Below are 24,215 nucleotides of genomic sequence, written 5' to 3' on the forward strand. Positions count from 1 at the left end.
TCATGTGAAATGCCAATAATCTTGAAGGCTTTGGTTTCCATGATGTCAAACTGAATAAGATGTGAGGCAGTGGACCTAGCCCAGAGGGGAAGCAGTATTCCAAGCTGTGGATGAAGGCCTTGTAGATGGATAGAAGTTCAGGTATGCCTAGTGTCAGCTTAATGGTTAAGATGGCTAGCTTAAGATCTTAGGGTCTTGAGTTTGAACCCCTGTTATGCTGTTGAAATTACACCAGGTGAGTTGACTCGGTCTGTCATTCTTCCGAGGTCGGCAAAATGAGTACCAGCTTTCTGGAAACAGGGGCACTGAATCAGCGGCACAGCTGTGCTTCCAGAAAATTATGCAACCAGCAGCCATAGGCTGCATACGAAACAACAACAACAACAACAACAACAGAAGTTCAGGTGTGCCAAGGAAGGACTTTGTACGACGGAGGATGCCCAGTCAGCGGCTGGCTTTGGAGGCCAACTTTGAAATGTTGTTTGCCTAAGAATGATCATGGCTGATAAAATGAGACCAAGGCATTTCACGGACTTTACTTCCTTAAGAGGATTGTTAAGAAAGTAGATAGGAGGGTTTACCAAATGGTCCTTTCAGAGAGAGATAGTGAGAGTGTAAGATGTGTCAGGATTGAAAGACATGTTCCAAGTGTTTGACCAGCTTGTGATTTTTGTCTAGGTCTGAAGAGAGGGAAGAGGTTGCAGCCTGCCTGTCTGAAGGATGAGGAATGTCACAGCAGAGGTTGGAGTCATCAGTAAGTAGATAAAGAGGTTTTTCTGGAGAGTCGGAGACATCATTTACGAGGATCAGGAATAGGATTGGGCCCAGAGCACTACCTTGGGGCACTCCTGCTTTCACAGGGAGAGGAGAGGAAAGGGTTCCGTGGAGAGCCACATGTTGGCTCTGAGAGTTGAGAAAGTCAGTAAGCCCTGTGTGGAGTAGGCCTTGGATGTCATAGGCAGAGAGTTTGGGGAGCAAGGCAGAATGACAGACTGTATCAAAAGCATGATATATGTCCAGAGAGAAGGCTCTGTACATGAAAAAAAATTCCAGAACTTTAGTGCTGTTGAAGCAGTCTTGTACATGATATTATTTAACATGTTCAAGTACTGTGCTGCAAAATTGGAGGTTCTTGGAAATGACAAGAAAGCGATTTGTGTTCTGTCATGTTCATATGTATAATTTGATTTAAATATAATAAAGATTGTAAAGGTTGTATAAAAATATTAATTCCACAAGTGTATCGCTGTGTCACTGCTGTTGACGCAGTGGCTATTACACCACCCTATCTAGCACGTTGCATTAGTTATTCATGCCTGTTGTTTGTGTCCTTTATAACGTCCTTTAAAACAGTAAGTTTCCTGTTTGGAATGATTTTCAATTTTGTTTGACTGACAGGCAAGGAGACAGAGTAAAAAATTATCTCACTCCTCTCTGCACATGTGTCATCAGGATGAATTCAGAGACAAGGTATGATACTGTTAAACGGTAGGTTTGTTTTCTGATTTCAAAATAAAGGGTGTCTCAAAAGTCACCGAGGGATTTAGGAATTAAATAACATTTCTGTTTTTTAATAAATTATGATTACTTTTATACCAAAAGAAAATTTACAAAATAGAGATAAATTTTCTTTATTTATGAAAAATGATGCAGCTTAGATGTCCTCCATTTTCGGCTTCGCAGAGACGGGCTCTTTCGACAGCATTTTCCATAACAGCAGACAATAACTCTGGCTGCAGCCCTCGAATTTCTGCACAGATGTTGTCCTTGAGCTACTGAATTGTATGGGGCTTATTGACGTATACACCCTCCTTTAGGTAACCCCAAAGAAAATAATCGGGAGACGTCAAATGAGAAGAACGTGATGGCCAATAAATTTCTGAATTTCGCAAAATTATTTGGTGTCCATGCTCTTTGGATGAGAATATAATTGAACAATGAAATTTAAAATAAAATTCCACGATTTTGGTTCTTTGTTCAGTTGTGAATTTTTCACTGGGTAATTTCCAAATGTTAATCTAAATTCTGAAAACAAAAGAAAAACAAATTATTAAAAATCAGAAATGTTATTTAATTTCTAAATCCCCCGGTGACTTTTGGGGCACAGTGTATAACATTCAATTTAAATTAAATTGTTCCTCGATGGTAAACTGACGCTTGTGAACAGACTGACGGAGAGACAGACAGACATGAACCAATTGCTTAACCCTGCTTTTCTCTTTGTGTGCATGAGGTAAAACAGTTCTGACAAGCTCTGCAAAGTGAGCTGTGTTTTGACACACGCCATGCCCACATTTCCTATGACATGCCCCAATTTTCTGTTAAGTCACTGAAAAACCATGCCCCTGATGCAGTGGCATTCCAACACAGTGTGCTTTGAAGTGGTCTGTGTGGTCTTTGCATCAAGCAGAGGGAACTTTGTTTTCTTACTTTTGGGGTTCCTAGATGAACTTGTAGACCACAAACCTCAAACGCTTCTCCTGTATAGTAACCGTGTACACTCTTCACTCCTGAGAGATCTGGAAATGCTTACTTACCCATGAAGCCCTCCGTCCCTCTCTCAGTGCACTACTGCCACCCTCCAAACTGTCGTCCTGCATTCTCGGCTATCTGAGATATTAAGTGGTTGCTCCCTCATTCATTATCTCCATTTCCCAAACCTGCTCCTTTCTGGCTCCACAGAATAATTGTGGCAATGCCTCAATGCAATAGTAATCTTCAGTAATTTTCAGAAATGATTTTGGCAGTGTCAGGTTACCTTGCCTTCTTTCGTGTTCCCATCTGAGCGAGGTTATCATAGCTCAGAATGCTGCTATCCATGGTTCAAATACTCTACGATGTTTGAGTGCATACCCTATAAAAGGTGTCAATGGAGCTGAAATGCAGTCATGGGTAGCTTGCCATCGCTTTCCCAGCAGTAGTTGGGCCAAAAGTTTGTCAGCATACTGGTACACAATGGCATACTCTTTCTGAAAGAAACTGTGGATCCTTTAAACGTCCATCAGTAGCAGAAGGTGTCAGAGGGTTCTACAGAAATGAACAGCCCATCCAATACTGTCGACTCATTGATGTGCCTGTGAAGCATTGAGAGTTTGTCAGAGTCCAGAATCAAACATAGACGATACAGCTCAAAGGTGAGTATGGTGCTTCCGAGTTATCTTGCATTGGTTTGTCCATCATCTCTTCATGTCTTTGTAATTTAGGTAAAAGTATACTTGTCCTGCATGTGATATGTGTAGAAGTTCCTCCATGTGCCCTTGACTTTTCTTTGCTCGGTCCATAGTGAAATGGTCACAGGAACCAAATTCATTGTTAGAGGAGAAACGGTACTCTGTACAGCGCAAACCTCTACCAGGCGGAGCAGTTTACATTTTGTAGGCCACTGATAGGCCGGATCTGCATCCGTACCTTAACCAAAATCATATTGGCTTCTTCTTGTCACCTCCCCAACTCATCCACCAAGTTTTGTCGTAATCTGTCCATAACTTTTTAAAATGTCATGCTTTATTTTGTCTTTGACCCCATCTTTCACTGCTGAAGAATCATTTGCAAATTATAAAAGTTATCGTATCCGAATCTTCATGAGAATCACATCACTTCATATTTGGCACGTATCTAACCTGTCCATCAGGTTTCATTTGAATCCCTCCATAACTTTTGAGATATCCTGCTCACAGACAGAGACAACGAAACAGGGGTGAGAACATAACCCCTGTTCACCTTTGGTGGCAAAGGTGAAAATGTCAAGTACAAAGACTACATTGGCACTCTGTCTTTGGAGTTAGGGCAGAAATTTGGAATTTGTTCAAAGTGTCTGTGATCTCATAACTCTGGGGAAAGTGGAGGATAGTAGGAGAGATCTTTGATGTCCACAACTAATGCAAGCAGATGGGACACCCAGTTTAACATCCATCTGACAGTAGACACACTTTGTAATGTAATGTAATGTGAAAACATAACCTCCTTCCACCTTCAATGGTGGAGGTAATAATATCGAACAGGATAATGGGAAGCGAACATAATAGACGAGACAGACCTCTCAATGGTAAGTGTTTTACTTTTCGCCACACTGTCTGGACTGAGTGTTAGACTGCATAAATATTGGTGTCCTCTCTCCTTTGTGCTTCATTCTCTTCTTTCTACACTTCCCCACCCACTTCGCCCAGACTCGTTACTCCCCTCCCCAATCGCTTTGCGACTTGGCAGGTATCACATTGACGTCACAGACAAGAGGGAGAAACCGCCACATCCGTTCCCTAACCCAGCCGGCAATGTTTTCACTGCCCCAAGTTATGTCTTCTTAGTGGTTATCGAGCTTGTGGATTATTACTGTTAATGATGATTATTATTGTTGGTATTTATTAGCCTCTTCCAAACATTCCTTCAGACATTAGAGGAGACATTAAAAATCTCTTTAAATTAATTTACCTCCCATATGTTGTTGTTCGTCTTTCGGCTGCTCCCGTTAGGGGTCGCCACAGCGGATCATCCGTGATGATCCGCATGCTGATTTGGCATAGGTTTTACGCCGGATGCCCTTCCTGACGCAACCCTGGTCGCCTCTTACGACACAGGGATAAGGATTGGGTTTCGCCATGATTCCGGGCTGCCCTACACCCTATCATAGCGTGGCCCAGTGCAGAGCTCCCATCCTCAAGCGATCCTCCAACCCAAGCCTCTGAGTAGCCGGATTACAGGCGCACGCCACTGCACCGGGTCTAATTTACCTCCCATATGCCATTGCAAAAAAGAGATAAACTGCAATCATCACGATTCTCTCTCTCTCTCTCTCTCTCTCTCTCTCTCTCTCTCTCTCTCTCTCTCTCTCTCTCTCTCTCTCTCTCTCTCTCTCTCTCTCTCTCTTCCTCTCTCTCTCTCTCTCTCTCTCTCTCTCTCTCTCTCTCTCTCTCTCTCTCTCTCTCTCTCTCTCTCTCTCTCTCTATATCTCTATATCTCTATATCTCTATATCTCTATATCTCTATATCTCTATATCTCTATATCTCTATATCTCTATATCTCTATATCTCTATATCTCTATATCTCTATATCTCTTTCTCTCTCTCTCGCCTGTTAAAGCATTCACCGAAGTACAGGATCACTTAAGGTCTTTGAAAGGCATTTTGATCAGTTTGTTGGCTGGTTTGTGAAAGGGGCTTAATCCACCAATGAAGTCGATTTGCATCCACGATGATATATATCCCAAATACAATTGTAGTACTATTTTATAGAAAAAGAATAAACTTTGGGAGATGTTACTTTAAGTTGTCTTGTGTTTAGGTCATCGACAGTGACATCGTTCATCGGTGATGCTTCCAAAGTTTGTTCTTTACTTCGAGTTCACTTCGGGAAAGGTGTTCCCACAAATAACAAGGGAAACTCCATCATAAATACGAGGCTATTTCAAGGTCAACCTTCACTGTTTCACATTCACCTTCAAAACCTTTGCATCACTCAAAGACACAATGCAAACTATTTACTCAGTAAATTTTGTTCACTAGAAAACTCACCACCAGCATGTGATATGCTGTTTGCCCCTCTCTGGGAAATATAAGCATAATGCTTCGTGCAGCTGTGGCATCACTTCAGTGGAACCTGCCGCATTTTAATATGACCACTTGAGAAACTTTGATTATTCTTGGAAATATCGATAATGTTCGGTGAGAAACACCTGCTTAAAGATTTATAATCGAATGAAGAAAGGCAACATATATATATATATATATATATATATATATATATATATATATATATATATATATATATATATATATATATATACACACACTGTATACAGGTATATGAATATATGTATATGTGTATGTATATATATATATATGTACATACATACATTCATATATATATATATATTAATATATTGTTGTGGATCTCCACCACTCCGACGTGCGGGCGACTGCTTTTAGCTAATTCGCGGCCGCACGCGCCCACCGACCATGGCAATCCAATTCGCAGCTTTCGGATCGACGCCGAAATCCAGCTACGGGTGTTTTTAACCACACTGTAAATCAGCCAACTCTTCTGTCCACGTGCGACAGGGTTGATTGCCAAATTGTCGATTTACCAAAGTATTCGCGCAGACAAATGCCGGGGATTTACACATCGAAGGGACCCGTACGGACACGAACCGCTTTACGCAGCTCGCGCCGTTTGCGATTGCCAAGCGATTTATTATTGCCAAGCCCCGTTGGACTTGATTATCTTATCGGCTATTAAAAGCAGCTATTATTCCGAACGCAATTACGGCAGCTCAATGGAGGAAGGGACGCAACGAGCAGGTAAATATTCAAACAATGACATTTATTTCATACGCATGTAGTCAATGAAGCAATGGGGGTAAGGGACAAGACACGAGCAAAAAGACCTACAGCCGATCTATTTATTACGTAATGTACAGGCACTTAACAGCTCTACTTAGCGGACAAGGCGCCACAGACTTCCATGCAAAAACCCCAGAAAAGAACAAGACCCAGGCTCGTAAGCCTTTAATATTTGATCGGAGCCAGGATGACCGGAAGGCTCTGAGAGACTGAGCAGGCTTCCTGCCACCCTCTTGGTGACTCGCTGGGCGACCCTCGATGCCTCTGCCCGAACTCGTCTCGACTCCAACAACGCCTTCAAACGGTGCCTCCAACGGCGAACCGGCTGGCGACTCCTCTCCGGCTCCGACTCGACCAACTCGAACCAACTGCTCCCGCTCTTCACACCGATTCCACCGATGTCCTCCCCAATTCTCTCACAACCGCCAACAACAACCCTCTCGGCGTTGACCCGCGCCTCCTTTAATCACTCCGGGCGCTCGCCCCCAAGGGGAGGGGCCGTGGTGGGCTTTTTCCACCCCAAATCAGCGCCCTCTTTTACTTCACCTTTGAACCCTCATTTTGGCGTAAACCGCCCCGATCAAAGGCGAAGGTGGTCGATGGATGCTCTGGTAGTTGTTATTGTCTTTGTCATCGTTTGTGGAGATGATGCTGGCGGAAAGATGGCGTAAAGATGGTGTTGTTTGTGGAGATGATGCTGGCGGAATGTTGTTCGTTTTAAAAGAACGATAGAAAATAATAACGGCAAACTCAAAGATGCATAGCCCGGCATATGAATAATTCCCGTTAGACATCGGTGGGGAAATCTATTCTGGACACACACTTATCGACATAACTGATCTTCGGGGAACCTGAATGGTGTTCTGTGAATTTCCACAACAGTAACAATATATATATATATATATATATATATATATATATATATATATATATATATATATATATATATATATGTATGTATAAATGTGCATGTATATATGTGGCACCGCGAGGAGTGATGTAAGGGACACATCGGCCATTTTGGAGTTAATGCCATATAGCACTATTTTAACCCTTACCCAATCATCCGAGTCTATCATCATCATATCATTAAAAAATGTCGCTTACATCACTCCTCCTCGTGGGGCCTCATACATATATATTGTTGCGGATTCGCGCCCGCCGGCGTGCGAACGGCCACGTAACTCGAATCGTGGCACGTCGCCCACCGGACGGACAATCCAGTCGTGACCCTCTCGGACTAACGCCGGGAACTAGTCACGGGTGGACCTTTCGGTCTCACCACGATCGTGCCAATCGGCCCCCGCGTGGGATAGGGTTGCTCGCCAAATTCGACCTACCTAAGTACCCACACGGAGGGTAGACCGGGCGATCGCACCTCGCCGCAGGTCGACTTCGGACACGGGCCACTTTAAGCGACCAGTTCCGTACTATCGGGATAACCGAGCGGTGTTATTCGTCGGCCTCGACGGTTCGATTAATTATCGGGCGTTTTAGCCCACGACCAACCCTTTACGTGAAGCAAGATGGAGATTCAATGAAAGAAAAGACGAAGCGAAGCGGGAAAACAGTTCAACACAACTCACATTTATTTCGCGATGAACGGAAAGCACACATATACAATTCCACCAAAAGCACATGTAAAAGAAGAAGACAATGCAATATTACACAAAAAGCAAATGCAACAATGCAGATCTAACCGACTACCGGGCACACGGCAACACTTATACAATTTTACTTCACAGACGGCGCCGACAACACATATTCCCAAAGCAAAAGAAAAGAGAAGCACCCTCCAGGATGAGGGGGGTAGGCGGGCCTGGGGCCGAGACCGTGTCGGGCCTACCGTCTGATGATGAGACGCAGAGCGGCGGTGGCGCCTCAACTCCGCGGGCCTCGCGGACAGTGTCTGGTAGGGGGTGGGAAGGGGGCCCCCTTTGTCGCACTATCTCAGCGCGGGGGGAAACAGGAGGGGGTTGCTGATGCTCGGGGGAAGGAGGATATCACCCTGTCTCGGGTCCCGCGGCGAGCGTCTCCTCCTCCACCTCGGTCGCGTTGCTGGCCTCTCCCTCTGCAGCTCCCGGCACCGACGCGAGCACCCCCTCGTCCGCCTTCGCCGCCGCCACCTCTCCACAGCTCCGTCTACTCGCCCTCTCCGTCTCCTCTCTTGGCTCGTCCCAACTCTTCACTCTTGACTTCTCCCACTTCTTTCCAGCTCCACCGACGACTCTCTTGAACTCCGCACAACCCTTTTTACTGATGAACGCAGCCGTTTATATAAGCCCCGTGGCTTCGCTCTTTCACCCTTGACCCTTGACCCAAGTGAAGCTTGCTTTTTTTTTTTTCTTTACATGCGCAGCACCAGCGCGGCAACTCGCAGCTCGCGCACTTTACACCTGCCCGTGACGTCATGCAGCTGCACGTGTACCTCGTCCCTCCTTGGACGGTACCATCCGGCAGGGATACCCCTCCTGCCGGATTCCAACCCCGCGTGCAGCCATGACGTCACCGTGCGCATAAAAAAAACACAAGCCCCACGTCTCGAGGGGTTCCCCACGTGAACACATGTGCTTTGCCCGTTGGAGCTTAACACACACGATCGCGTGGAGAACCCGTCCGGTCCAAATCCGTTATCCTGCCTAAACTTTGTCCGTCCGCGGGATCGGCAAATCCACCGCGTGCGTTTCCGGACCGGGACTTCACTCTCGCAAGCGAGCACGTGGGGGCCTCGTGCGTTGCACAGCACGGACCTCGTGCTCACTGCTGGGTGAACCCGGCACGGTCCCCGAAACAACTACAGCCGCTACTCGGCTTTCTTTCCTTACATGTCACCGTCGTCGCCATTCCAACCACGCACACCTGCGTGTTACGACGCTCACACTCCACACCATTAAATTCACCCCGGGAGACGCGGCTGCATGTTCACACATGCTAACCGACATCTCCTTACATACCGCTCTCTCACACACACGGTCTCCCTTGCATAAACCATACCACTCACACGTGGTGCTCCATTCACTCGCGGTGCCTCATCCACACACCGTGCCTCACTCACACACGCGGGGGCACTCACCCACGGTGCCCCATCCACACTGGCCGTTTCATCCACACACACGGCCTCACTCACACACGGTGCCTCACCCACACACGCGGGGGCACTCACCCGTGGTGCCTCATCCACACTGGCCGTTTCATCCACACACACGGCCTCCTCCACACAGGTGCCTCATCCACACACGGCGTGCTGGGAAGCACGCACTCCGGCACCATCGCCACCACACCACTCACACACGGGGTCGCTTCCACACACGGGGACGCACTCACGCCTTGCACCACACACACAGGGACAACCACACTGGGGATTCGTGTCCCCACAAGGGTCTCCGGGGCCTCTATACCCCCCAAGCTCTCCATGCACCCGTTCGCAGCACTCCTCCCCTCAACCTCGCAAAGCACGACCGAACTCACCTGGTCGTGACTCGCCTCAAGGGGGCATACTCCCTCCCCTCGTTCCTGGAGGAGGCTATCCAGCTGCTCGCACTGGGTCTCTACCCAGTCCGCAAGCTCACCCCCATTATCCTCCACTACCTCCGTGTGTGTGTGTGCGTCACTTACCCCGTCTTCATCGTGCAGTCTTCCCTCTATCGTTCCCTTCCCGGCTACCGTCACTGCCAACTCAGTCACCTCTTCACCCTTTACCTCCCTTGTCTCAACTATTATTTCCGTTGTCGTCACCTCGTGTCTCGTCTCGCACGTTTTGGTCTCCCCATTTAATTTTTCCCTTTCGGTCATCGTCACGACCCTCGCCCAACACGCCCCCCGAATTATTTTTTCGCCCGCCTCCACCGCGGGCCTGTCAGCCGTTGCACCCCCACCCAGCTCGTTCGTTCCTACACGTGGAGTCGCCATTTTAAGCTCCCTGCTAACGGCCTTCATGCCCGCCTGCAGGCATCGGCCCATGTTCTGCGTCTCACCCCGCAGCTTTTTCGTTTCTTCCTTCATTTGCTTGCTCATGCTTTTTATTTCGTTTATAAATTCATTTGCGTTTGCATCCATCTTTTCCTTCATTCCTTTTATTTCGTTTTTCACTTCGTTTGTCATTGCCGCCAGCATGGCGCATAGCTGGGCCATGTCGGGTGCGCTTGGGTGAGCCGTTTCGGCAAGGGTCGGGGGGTTTTGGTGGAGAGGGGGAGGGGAGGTGTCATACACCGCGGCCGCTGCCGCACCTATTTCGGGCTCTGGGTTCAGTTGGGCGAGTTCGTTTTCCTGTACAAACAACATTTCCTGCACCGGGATTTCATCCTGAGCCATGGATTCTTCCCATTCTACATCCATTTCTAATACCCCCGGTTCCCGCTCGCCTTGAGACGCAATCTTATTTCTCGTGAAGGGTTAATTTAGCTCGCTCGTAATTTGGAGGGAATCGGGGGTCGCTCCTCTCACCCCTGGACCGATTCCCGTGAATTTAATTGGAGACAGGAGAGCCCGTTTTCCCGTTCTCCGATACCAGTGCCGCGAGGAGGGCGATGAGTTTATATCGCACGACCTGACACCAGTGTTGCGGATTCGCGCCCGCCGGCGTGCGTACGGCCACGTAACTCGAATCGCGGCACGTCGCCCACCGGACGGACAATCCAGTCGTGACCCTCTCGGACTAACGCCGGGAACTAGTCACGGGTGGACCTTTCGGTCTCACCACGATCGTGCCAATCGGCCCCCGCGTGGGATAGGGTTGCTCGCCAAATTCGACCTACCTAAGTACCCACACGGAGGGTAGACCGGGCGATCGCACCTCGCCGCAGGTCGACTTCGGACACGGGCCACTTTAAGCGACCCGTTCCGTACTATCGGGATAACCGAGCGGTGTTATTCGTCGGCCTCGACGGTTCGATTAATTATCGGGCGTTTTAGCCCACGACCAACCCTTTACGTGAAGCAAGATGGAGATTCAATGAAAGAAAAGACGAAGCGAAGCAGGAAAACAGTTCAACATAACTCACATTTATTTCGCGATGAACGGAAAGCACACATATACAATTCCACCAAAAGCACATGTAAAAGAAGAAGACAATGCAATATTACACAAAAAGCAAATGCAACAATGCAGATCTAACCGACTACCGGGCACACGGCAACACTTATACAATTTTACTTCACAGACGGCGCCGACAACACATATTCCCAAAGCAAAAGAAAAGAGAACCACCCTCCAGGATGAGGGGGGTAGGCGGGCCTGGGGCCGAGACCGTGTCGGGCCTACCGTCTGATGATGAGATGCAGAGCGGCGGTGGTGCCTCAACTCCGCGGGCCTCGCGGACAGTGTCTGGTAGGGGGTGGGAAGGGGGCCCCCTTTGTCGCACTATCTCAGCGCGGGGGGAAACAGGAGGGGGTTGCTGATGCTCGGGGGAAGGAGGATATCACCCTGTCTCGGGTCCCACGGCGAGCGTCTCCTCCTCCACCTCGGTCGCGTTGCTGGCCTCTCCCTCTGCAGCTCCCGGCACCGACGCGAGCACCCCCTCGTCCGCCTTCGCCGCCGCCACCTCTCCACAGCTCCGTCTACTCGCCCTCTCCGTCTCCTCTGTTGGCTCGTCCCAACTCTTCACTCTTGACTTCTCCCACTTCTTTCCAGCTCCACCGATGACTCTCTTGAACTCCGCACAACCCTTTTTACTGACGAACGCAGCCGTTTATATAAGCCACGTGGCTTCGCTCTTTCACCCTTGACCCTTTGCCTCCGACCCTTCACCTCTCTAACTGGCTCCCCATTGGCCCGAGGAAAAGTGGGCGTGAATGCTTTTTGATCCATGAATTTGCATATAGCGACCGCCCTCCAACGCCCTGGAGGCGGGGCCAAATCGCCCCTCGCTCACCGATTGGACGGAACAAAAGTGGGCGTGAGTCGTTTTTGATCCGTTTTCTGCGGAAAGTCCGTGATGTTTTTGAATACGCTGCTCGGTGCGCGCCCTGCACGAGTCCAGTATCGGTGCCTACGAGTGGCGCGAGATGGTGTGGATGCGATGGTGGCGAGTTGTGACGGTAAAGGTTGTGGCGGTTGTGGTGAAGCGGCGTTGTGGTTGGTGGTTGTTGTTGTGAAGCGGCGTTGTGGTTGGTGGTTGTTGTTGTGAAGCGGAGTTGTGGTTGGTGGTTGTTGTTGTGAAGCGGCGTTATGGTTGGTGGTTGTTGTTGTGAAGCGGCGTTGTGGTTGGTGGTTGTTGTGTGATGGCTGTTGAGACGTGGTTGGTGGTGGTTATAATGGCGGCTGGTCCAAAATAAAGATAGTAAAAGAAAAACGGCTATCCTGAAGAGTCGCAGCCCGCATGAATGACATTTATTCCCTCTAGACAACGGGTTTGGGCCTAACTACACATATACTTACCGAGATATCTCACCTAAGGGACCTGAATGGTGGTTTGTGAATTTCGTCAACCACAACAATATATATAAAATGACTGTTTTTACAGCCATTTTTCCCTGCTGAGCAGGGGTTTGGCTTTTTCTTGAGGCAATGTTTTATGGCCGGATGCCCTTCCTGACGCCAACCCTGGTCGCCTCTTACGACACACAGGGATATGGTACACCTATTCTAACTGGGGCATACACCGGGACCAGTACACTGGCACTCATTTCGCCGACCTCGGAAGGATGACAGGCTGAGTCAACCCCCTGGTGTTAATTCAGCAGCCAACGGGGCTTGAACTCAGGACCCTGGGATCCCAAGCCACCACCCTAACCACTAAGCCAACACCAGGCTTTCATACATATATATATATATATATATATATATATATATATATATATATATATATATATATATATATATATATATATATATATATATATATATATATATATATATATATATATATATATATATATATATATATATATATATATATATATATATATATTTATTTGAAAGTGTGTCTGTGTGTTTCTCTGTGACCTATGCATGCGAAAAGTACTGGACTGATTTATCATATACAACCATATACAATTTATCTAACATATGATTTCAAGTTTTTGTTTGTCTGTTTGTTTGTTTGTCTGCACCTGCTCATCTCCTGAAAGGTGAAAGATAGGAGCAAACCACTGAAACAAAAAATGTCAGGATGGGGCCTGGGAAGGTTATAGGCTATGTCTCAAGGCCCCTCGGCCGGGGTGGGGGGGAGGGGAAGGGGGTGTGTTTCCCCCTCACCAACCCCCTTAGCCTATGACTGCCATGGCCCAATAGGGAACTGATACTGTGCTCGCGTCAGACATATGCATAGAAGATTAAATTCATTCAAAAAGAACCCGGGCACCGCCGGGTGCATTCACCTAGTATATATATATATATATATATATATATATATATATATATATATATGTATATATATATATATGTATATGTATATATATATATATATATATATATATATATATATATATATATATATATATATATATATATATATATATATATATATAGTTGAAAGTGTGTCTGTGTGTTTCTGTGTGTTTCTGTGTGACCTATGCACGCGAAAAGTACTGGACTGATCCTCACCAAACATCACATGCTGACAGAACATGTACCCGGGAGTGTCCCGATGTAAAAGAATTGTACTTCTGACTTCCGGTTTCCGAATTATGACGTCATCACCTGATTTTGTAACGTTAATTTTTCAAGTTCAGCCGATTGACATGGGGCCAATGCCATATACAATTTATCTAACATATGATTTTAAGTTTTTGTTTGTCTGTTTGTTTGTTTGTCTGCACGTGCTAATCTCCTGAAAGGTTAAAGATAGGAGCTAACTACTGAAAAAAAAAATGTCGGGATGGGCCCCGGGAAGGTTATAGGCTATGTGGCAAGGCCCCTCGGCCGGGGGGAGGGGTGTGTTTCCCCCTCACCAACCCCCTTAGCCTATGACTGCCATGGCCCAATAGGGAACTGATACTGTGCTCGCGTCAGACATATGTATTGAAGATTAAATTCATTCAAAAAGAACCCGGGAAGTGCCGAGTGCATTCACCTAGTGTGTGTATATATATATATATATATATATATATATATATATATATATATATATATATATATATATATATATATATATATATATATATATATATATATATATATATATATGGCCGGGGGGTCGACCGTGAGCATGACCGCAAGATGGAGCCGCGAGCTGGCTCGACCGATCGCCCGGAGTGTAAAGGTCGTCGCCCTGGATAAGTCTGGAGCGGATGGGTCCTGACTGGACCGAAGTTCGCCAATGGATAGACCACGTGGGGTAGGGTCGATTGCCAACTTTTCAATTTACCTAAGTACCCACGTGGTCTGACTACCGAGGAAGTTCACCATCGGCCGACTTTGTCCGAATCGAGTCGCTATCGCCGACTCGGATCCGGCGTAACCGAGCGAAATTACCAAAGTCGGGCCGGACCAAATGAACAAGTTACCAACACTAATCCTCCAACAGGCGTCATGTCGAGCCAATGCAAGAAACACAAAACGAGCTGATACGTTTAACAATTTGGGTTTATTTATAGAGTAATAATGGGGAGCTAGGGGACACAAAAGAGCAGAACTATACCAAATATCTGAAATGCAATGCAATATGTACATCACACAAAGGACTTAACAGTTTCCTACTTGTTAGACGGGGCCACGGACACACATACGCACACACACACACACCCAAGAAATGGTAGCTGATGCCTTTAATGCGCACTTCAGCTCGGAGGGACAGATGAGCTGAAGCTCAGGGTCTGCCTCGGACCTTTCCACCTCGTGTGGTCTTCAAGCTGTTTGGACCGGGCACCAGCGTGGGCGAGCTGGATCCAATCACCCTGAGTCATGATCCTTTCCGAGCCCCGGCAGATCCCCTCGCGCTCCAGACCACGTGCTGGTAAGACGAGGCGCCGATGCTTCCCGACCCGATGCGTCCTTCCCCGAAGAACCACTGACCAAGATGAGACCAAGAAGTCGCACCAAACCGGGAACCAAGCAGAGACCGCGAAGAGCTCCACGCACCAAGAAGAGCCAGCCGAACCAAGATGAGGCCACGAAGTAGGACAAAAGCCACCCGAAGATCCAACTACTCCAGTCGAGCTGAACCAGCAGCAGAACAACAACCATGAATCTGCACCAGAACAAAACCCCTCCAATCTCTCGAGCCAAGCAGAGTGTCCCCTTCTTATCCCTCTCAGCCCTGCCTCACTACCGGCGTGACTCATTCGGCCTTGTGCGCCACCCCCCTGCAACCGCGGGTCGGGGCTATTTACATTGCTTCCTGCCGGACCCGCCCCAACAGTCATCCCTGTTTACGCTGTGGAATCATGGGACGGGAGGGCTCTTCTTCTTCTTAGTTGTGGAGGAGGGTTGTTCTGATTGAACCCTAACTATTAAAATGAATCACAGCACATTTACATAGATTTACCCATTAAACAATGGAAGGCGAGCTATCTATAGAACACGTACTTATCTAGATAACTGAGCTAAAGGAACCTGCATGTTGTGTGTGATCGATTTCCAAATTCGTAATAATATACATATATTTTTATATGTATATATGTATATATATATGTATATATATATATATATATATATATATATATATATATATATATATATATATATATATATATATATATATATATATATATATATATATATATATATATATATATATATATATATACATGAGGTCCATCTAAAAAGTAATGGGACTGAGCCTGCTGTGTGCTACACTTATACAGCTTGAATGAACGGGTTGCTGACACACACGCGTGCAATGGTGGCGGTGGATGATGGTGGAAGGAAGCAAGGGCAGGGGTCGTTGTTGTGGTTGGTAATTTAAATCCTAACTATCAAAATAACTCGCAGCGCACGTACAATTAATCACCCATTAAACATAGGACAGGACCCTAACGAGAAACACATACCGATATAGCTGATCTCTCGGACATGGCTGTTGTGTGCAGTAAGCTTCCAAGTTCGCAACAATATGTATATATATATATATATATATATATATATATATATATATATATATATATATATATATATATATATATATATATATATATATTTATATATATATATATATATATATATATATATATATATACAGTCATCCCCGTTTATCGCGGGGGTTACGTTCCAACCCCCCCCCCCCCACGAGAAGTGAAAATCCGCAATGAATGGATGCCTCCCCAAAAAATCGACTCGTCTGGTCTGGTCTGGTCGCCTTGGCAGTGATCGGGTTTGAGGTGCCGGAGATCGACTCGTCTGGTCGGTTTGGCAGTGATCGGGTTTGAGGTGCCGGAGATCGACTCGTCTGGTCTGGTCGGTTTGGCAGTGCTCGTCCAACCACAGCAAACGTTTTTCCTTCCCGAAGCATATCGAGCACCTTAACCTTCCCCTGGAGCATCAGGACCTTCCTCTGGCTCTTTGGTTCCTTGCCAGAAGCCTTAGAAGGTGCAGGGCATTTGGGCGGCATCGTAGGGCTTGGAGAAAAAGACGAAGAAAATTTTCGAAGTTCACAAGCAAAACTTTGTCTCGTGCGTTGTGTGACTGGTTGAGCGCCACGCGTTATAATTTATTGCTTAAATAATTTATATTTTATAGATTATGACCGTGATCTACCGGGGGAATCCGCAGAAAAAAAAAAGTTAGGTTCCATGGGAAACCCCGCGATGAACCGGGGGCGCGATAGGTGAACCGCAATATCACGGGGGATTACTATATACATATATATATATATATATATATATATATATATATATATATATATATATATATATATATATATATATATATATATATATATATATATATATATATATACACATCTCTGGAAAAAATAAAGAGACCACTGCAAAATTATCAGTTTTTCTGGTTTTACTATTGATCGGTATGTGTTTGAGTAAAATGAACATTTTTGTTTTATTCGATAAACTACTGACAACATTTCTCCCAAATTCCGAATAAAAATATTGTCATTTAGAGCATTTATTTGCAGAAAATGACAACTGGTTAAAATACCAAAAAGATTCAGCGTTTTCAGACCTCAAATAATACAAACAAAACAAGTTCATATTCGTTTTCAAACAACTCAATACTAATGTTTTAACTTGGGAAGAGTTCAGATATCAATATTGTGTGGAATAACCCTGATTTTCAATCACAGCTTTCATGCGTCTTGGCATGCTCTCCACCAGTCTTTCACATTGCTGTTGGGTGACTTTATGCCACTCCTGGCACAAAAATTCAAGCAGCTCGGCTTTGTTTGATGGCTTGTGACCATCCATCTTCCTCTTGATCACATTCCAGAGGTTTTCAATGGGGTTCAGTTCTGGAGATTGGGCTGGCCATGACAGGGTCTTGATCTGATGGTCCTCCATCCACACCTTGATTGGCCTGGCTGTGTGGCATGGAGCATTGTCCTGCTGGAAAAACCAATCCACAGAGTTGGGGAACATTGTCAGAGCAGAAGGAAGCAAGTCTTCTTCCAGAACAACCTTGTACGTGGCTTCATTCACGAGTCCTTCACAAAGACAAATCTGTCCGATTCCAGCCTTGCTGAAGCACCCCCAGATCATCACCGATCCTCCACCAAATTTCACAGTGGGTGCGAGACTGTGGCTTGTAGGCCTCTCCAGGTCTTCGTCTAACCATAAGACGACCAGGTGTTGGGCAAAGCTGAAAATTGGACTCATCAGAGAAAATGACCTTACTCCAGTCCTCTACGGTCCAATCCTTATGGTCTTTTGCAAACCTCAGCCTGGCTCTTCTTTGCTTCTCATTGATGAAGGGCTTTTTTCGAGCTTTGCATGACTTCAGCCCTGCCCCTCAGAGCCTGTTTCGAACTTCACCCCAGCTGCCGTTTGCCATTCTTTTTGTTGGTCACTTGATGTCATCCTACGGTTGTTGAGTGACATTCGAATGAGTTGGCGGTCATCCCGGTCTCTGGAAAGTCGTTTTCACCCTCTGCCAGTCTGTAGCTTTGTTGTCCCCAATGTCTGCTGCTTGACCTTGTTCTTATGAACCGCCTTCTTTGAAATTTTAAGGATGGAAGCAACGTGATGCTCACTGTATCCCTCTGCCGGTAAAGCCAGAATTGAATCCTTCTTTTCCACACTCAAAACTTTTCTTTTCAACTCTTTTGGCATGGTCAATAGTTATTTTTTTGATTCCAATTACTTTTGATGTACTCTGACCACTGTTTTTGCCATCCTGCTGGTCCTATTGCAAGAGGATAGTGATGACCACAGCAGTGGTTTTTATACTTTTCCTTGTTAAATAAGATTCGGTTCAGGTGATCACCTAATCAGTACCTCACTAAGTAGAATGAGGTGTGCCTTTGTTGGAATTCAACAGACACTGGAATGGAATGGCTGCCATACATGCGGAGATGCTGATTTAATTTTTTTTTTGGAGTGGTCTCTTAATTTTTTCCAGAGCTGTGTGAAAAAAAAAAAAAAAAAAAAAAAAAAAAATATATATATATATATATATATATATATATATATATATATATATATATACACACAGTGGGGAGAACAAGTATTTGATACACTGCCGATTTTGCAGGTTTTCCCACTTACAAAGCACGTAGAGGTCTGTAGTTTACATCATAGGTACACTTCAACTGTGAAAGACGGAATCTTAAACAAAAATCCTGAAAATTACATTGTATGATTTTTAAATAATTAATTTGCATTTTATTGCATGAAATAAGTATTTGATACATCAGAAAAACAGAACTTAATATTTGGTACAGAAACCTTTGTTTGCAATTACAGAGATCAAACGTTTCCTGTACTTCTTAACCAGGTTTGCACAGACTGCAGCAGGGATTTTGGCCCACTCCTCCATCCAGATCTTCTCCAGATCCTTCAGGTTTCGGGGCTGTCGCTGGGAAACACAGACTTTCAGCTCCCTCCAAAGATTTTCCATTGGGTTCAGGTCTGGAGACTGGCTCGGCCACTCCAGGACCTTGAGATGCTTCTTCTGGAGCCACTCCTTAGTTGCCCTGGCTGTGTGTTTCGGGTTGTTGTCATGCTGGAAGACCCAGCCACGCCCCATCTTCAATGCTCTTGTTGAGGGAAGGAGGTTGTTGGCCAAGATCTCGCGATACATGGCCCCATCCATCCTCCCCTCAATACGTTGAGGTCGTCCTGTCCCCTTTGCAGAAAAGCATCCCCAAAGAATGTTGTTTCCACCACCATGCTTCACGGTTGGGATGGTGTTCTTGGGGTTGTACTCATCCTTCTTCTTCCTCCAAACACGGCGAGTGGAGTTTAAACCAAAAAGCTCTATTTTGGTCTCATCAGACCACATGACCTTTTCCCATTCCTCCTCTGGATCATCCAGATGGTCTTTGGCAAACTTCAGACGGGCCTGGACATGCGCTGGCTTGAGCAGAGGGACCTTGCGTGCGCTGCAGGATTTTAATCCATGACGGCGTAGTGTGTTAATTACGGTTTTCTTTGATACTGTGGTCCCAGCTCTCTTCAGGTCATTGACCAGGTCCTGCCATGTAGTTCTGGGCTGATCCCTCACCTCTCATGATCATTGAGGCTCCACGTGGTGAGATCTTGCATGGAGCCCCAGACTGAGGGAGTGTGACTGTTATCTTGAACTTCTTCCATTTTCTAATAATTCCGCCAACAGTTGTTACCTTCTCACGAAGCTGCTTGCCTATTGTCCTGTAGCCCATCACAGCCTTGTGCAAGTCTACAATTTTGTCCCTGATGTCTTTAGACAGCTGTCTGGTCTTGCCCATTTTGGTGAGGTTGGAGTCTGATTGATTGAGTGCGGACAGCTGTCTTTTATGCAGATAACGAGTTCAAACTGGTGCAGTTAATGGAGGTAATGAGTGGAGAATGGGAGGGCTTCTTAAAGACAAAACTAACAGGTCTGTGAGAGCCGGAATTCTTCCTGGTTGGTAGGTGATCAAATACTTATTTAATGCAATAAAATGAAAATTAATTATTTAAAAATCATACAATGTGATTTTCAGAATTTTTGTTTTAGATTCTGTCTTTCACAGTTGAAGTGTACCTATGATAAAAATTACAGACCTCTACGTGCTTTGTAAGTGGGAAAACCTGCAAAATCGGCAGTGTATCAAATACTTGTTCTCCCCACTGTATATATATATATATATATATATATATATATATATATATATATATATATATATATATATATATATATATATATATATATATATATATATATATATATATATTTAAGCCTGGTGCTGGCTCAGTGGTTAGGGTGCCGGTGTGTGTTTGTGTATGCACGTGTATATACATATACGTATGCATATATGTATGTATATATATATATGTATATGTATATATATATATATATATATATATATATATATATATATAGATATAGATACATACATTTTGGTTTTTTGGTAACATCCTTCCTGAATGTCTGAATAGCTGAACTGGTGTACCACTCTGATGGTGATGGTGGACCAACAGGAATGTCGAATGCAATGCCAGTGCATCAATTTTTGGTTTTGAGACAATTTGGTAGATCTGGAGACCATTGTATTGATTGTCATTGACCTGGTCTTTTAAAGTGTTATTTATTGGTGTTATTCAGCATTCCTTCCCACATGTGTGCCTCAATACCAAACTCTGCTTGACCTACCTTCACCTCCTCCCCCATCCACAAACACCCCTCCGGACCCACCTCTCCCCCTGGACCCTTCGGAAGCCCGTTGGCCCTGGATGACGTCATGAGCAGACCACACGAGGAAACCGACAATTCAAAGGAGGGCAGGAGAAGAAAGGCAGACACATTCAGAGACACATCAAGACAGTGGGGAGCGTAAGGCAGAAAGTAAATCGGGGAAATAAATTTACTCACACATGTATGTGTTTGAGAGTCTTCTGCAAAACTATTTGCCGCATCTCCTGTCACAGCCCTTTGCCTTCCCGAGTGGGGAACTTGAAGTTTGAGGGAGGGTCATCCAGGCCGCTCTTCTTTCATCGCTCCCTTCCCTGGCTGGCCAATCAGGCACAGTCACTCTGCGCTTCTTAACTGAACTTGGGCCGCACTTGATTGGGCCATCATCTAGAGGGTCTGGGGTGCTACGTTGAGGGTGCGCCATGGACAGCAGTTCCACCTCTGCAAGCTGCGGCTGCCTGAACCGCTTCACCGATTGCTTCCTGTGCGAGAGTACGTGTGTTTTCGATGCTTTTCACTCCTTTTCGCTCTTCCTTGTTCATCACTCCTTTTCGCTCTGCCTGTGCGAGAATACAAATGACCCAATGACCTCTAATTTGCCTCGCCAACCTGGCTGCTCTCTGCACCCTTTTCTCACTCACTTGTTTGTCTTCCCTCTTCCCACCTCAGTTATTAATCTTCCTTCTCATAAACTCCCTCTCCAACTTATCTGTACCTGTATTGTATATGGTCGTCCCATGGGGTAAATTAAAACATGCCTCATCTACAGGTAATTAGCCCCATTGCTCGCAGTCCAGGCTGCCCACAGTTCCCGTTCCTCAGCGCATGCGGCCAATACAACTGGCGCTCGGTGCGTCAATCTGGGTTTACGACATCGAAGAGAGGGGTGGGGGACAGGCGATCCCTGGAAGCAAGATCAGAGCAGCCAGCAGCAAACGGAGGAAGCACGGCCTCCAAATCTCCCAGCCACTCCGGGCGCGATCTGAGCACGGGCCATGTAAGCTCGGCGCGCCGACTGCGTACCCTTTCGCTCTTTGGGCGGGCGCGCAGTGAGAATGCCGAGCTGGGCCGGCTGTGGCCCCCGCGCTCTTTCCCCACGCTTGCTCCACTGAACCCACGCCCTGAGATCCCGGTGCTACTGCACCTCCCGCGCTCTCCTCCACACAGCGTCACTTGGCCAAGTGACCACAACAACCGCCGCCTCAAAGTACCCCCGCTGGTTTTGGATCGCCGCACGGTGCCCGGTATTTGTCTCTCTTCTTCGCGTACGCTTGCTTCCACTCTCACGTACACTCTCACTTGCCGAAGCGAAAGGTGTTTTCCTGAGTGCGACTTTATTGTGTGTATTCTCGTTCGAGAAGGTCCTTTGGGTCTCCTTCATGGCCCTTATCCTCCATTTATGGTAGAGGAATAGAGTGCATGTACCGGTGTACTTTACTTCAATAACTGAACTTTTCCACTATGAGTACCTTTAAAACGTATTTACACATCACACTCCTGCCTGTGAAACAGTGTGTGCACTCGTCCTGCTGTCCTGTTGTTTTTTTATTTTTTTATTTCATGTTCTTGGTCGTGCTCTTGCCACGTCATTTCTTTGATCTACAGGGTGATCCAAAATACCGAGTAAACTTTACTTCGTCCTGGGTTTACTGGTAACAGCTGCGTGATGTGCTGACACAGTTGCATCAAACTCTTCTGGACTCTGAGGGGGATCATTCATTCAATTGTTGGGAGATCTATCAACAGACACACTTCAGATGAATTCTCATGTTTGTGAGACAACTCGCTAATACTGCTTCTCATTGTTCAACCAGTGAATTCCATTGCCGATGTCAGCCATGCATGTTCAGGTAGTTAAAAAAAGATAAAGAAATAGCAAAAAGCAGAACGTTAGACATATTGGAAAATAATGAATTATTGACTGGCTCACACAGGTCTTTTGGGTCACACTTCGCATGCCTTCATGCAGGCGACCTCATGCTTTGCTTAGAATAAGCTATACATTATTAATTTTAACTGATGTGTTGGGACTGTTGAATGCCTAAAGAATCAGTGCATCTGTGATGAGACCAGCTTTGTGTTGCAACATTGCTTGGAGATTAATGCACAATTTCAGATAAGGCACTACGGCAAGTGATTCTGGTTATAGGATTGGTCTTCCATCTCGTGACCTCGTATTCAGTACTTTGTACTTCTTACATTTAGATCATCATCATCATCATCATCATCATCATCATCATCATCATTCCATACTTTTTGCAGTGTCAGTGCTGCAGAAGCTGCTTCTTGGCAAGGGTTGTGGTAGGTGGTTTGCCATTGCCTCCCCAACAGTCAGCTATGGCATAGATTTGTAATTAATCAAGGGGCTGGTGATCTCCCCTATCTTCGCGAAAGACATGATGGGATCTTTAACATTCACTAATGGCCAGTACTAACAGAGACGGGTCCTGCAGTGTAAAGTCCATTCGAGGGATGGTGCACACATCCATGCCTTGCACTACTTGCGAAACATCAACTTGACAGTTTATCGCTGGGTCAAGATTCGGATTACCCAGGATAGTCAGCTCAAAGGCGAGTGCACATATTTCTATATGTTTACTTGAGGCTCATGAAAATCTTTTCCTTTGAACTATTTGCATCATGACGCCCACTTGTGATACTCATGTTTATCAAGATGAATTTGTCAAATAAGCATTAAAACAAGCGTTGTGATGCAATTTTTTTGATGCATTCGCTCATCACAAATATTTTTCTTGTAATAAATTGTTCTGAAGTTATATCAAAAATAATCTGACCCTGTTAATGTGAAACGCCCCTCTGAATATTTCCACGAATGGGGAAGGGGTGTGATGATGCCATTGGTATTCCAAACTAAGCTGGGGGCAATCATGGTGTTTTACATGCTTAATTAAAAACTTGTGGAGCAGTTTTCTGAGAAGCGTACACATTTAAAAGATACTTGTGGAGCAAAAAGTCTTCTGAGAATCGATTACCTTACCTGCTGAAATAAATTACAATTTGAACTGAAGTGAGTTGCGAAAATAATGAGACGAATGAAAAGACGACATGAAAGGGATATGCTTTGAGAATATTAAACGTATGAGGTAAGCTTTTTGTAAATGCATAAGGGGAATGAGGAGATGAAGACAGGTGTAAGCTCTTTGAGAGATAAGGCGTG

At 45.6% G+C, this 24,215-nt stretch overlaps 1 protein-coding gene across 8 annotated transcripts in view; it reads left to right on the plus strand.

The window, feature by feature from the left end:
* The window catches only part of PDE10A (phosphodiesterase 10A), a 160,815-nt gene that overhangs the window by 7,375 nt on the left and 129,225 nt on the right, over positions 1-24,215 (plus strand). For 2 of the 8 annotated variants that reach the window (XM_085881256.1, XM_085881280.1), the window contains one exon: positions 1,399-1,470. The exons of 3 other annotated variants lie outside the window; for them this stretch is intronic. Coding sequence is in view for 1 of the 5 variants with exons in the window: in XM_085881243.1 (XP_085737369.1) it covers positions 21,460-21,529 (70 nt within the window). In the remaining 4 variants the exon portion in view is untranslated. Of the gene's footprint in view, positions 1-1,398; positions 1,471-21,131; positions 21,530-21,807; positions 22,282-24,215 lie in introns of those variants that run through there. 3 more of the 8 variants (XM_085881243.1, XM_085881233.1, XM_085881228.1) reach the window with 3 other exon arrangements.

Source organism: Eptatretus burgeri, chromosome 1 (genome assembly GCF_056783735.1).
Source record: "Eptatretus burgeri isolate ZD-2024b chromosome 1, Ebu_testis_v1, whole genome shotgun sequence".
Classification (NCBI taxonomy): Eukaryota; Metazoa; Chordata; class Myxini; order Myxiniformes; family Myxinidae; genus Eptatretus; species Eptatretus burgeri.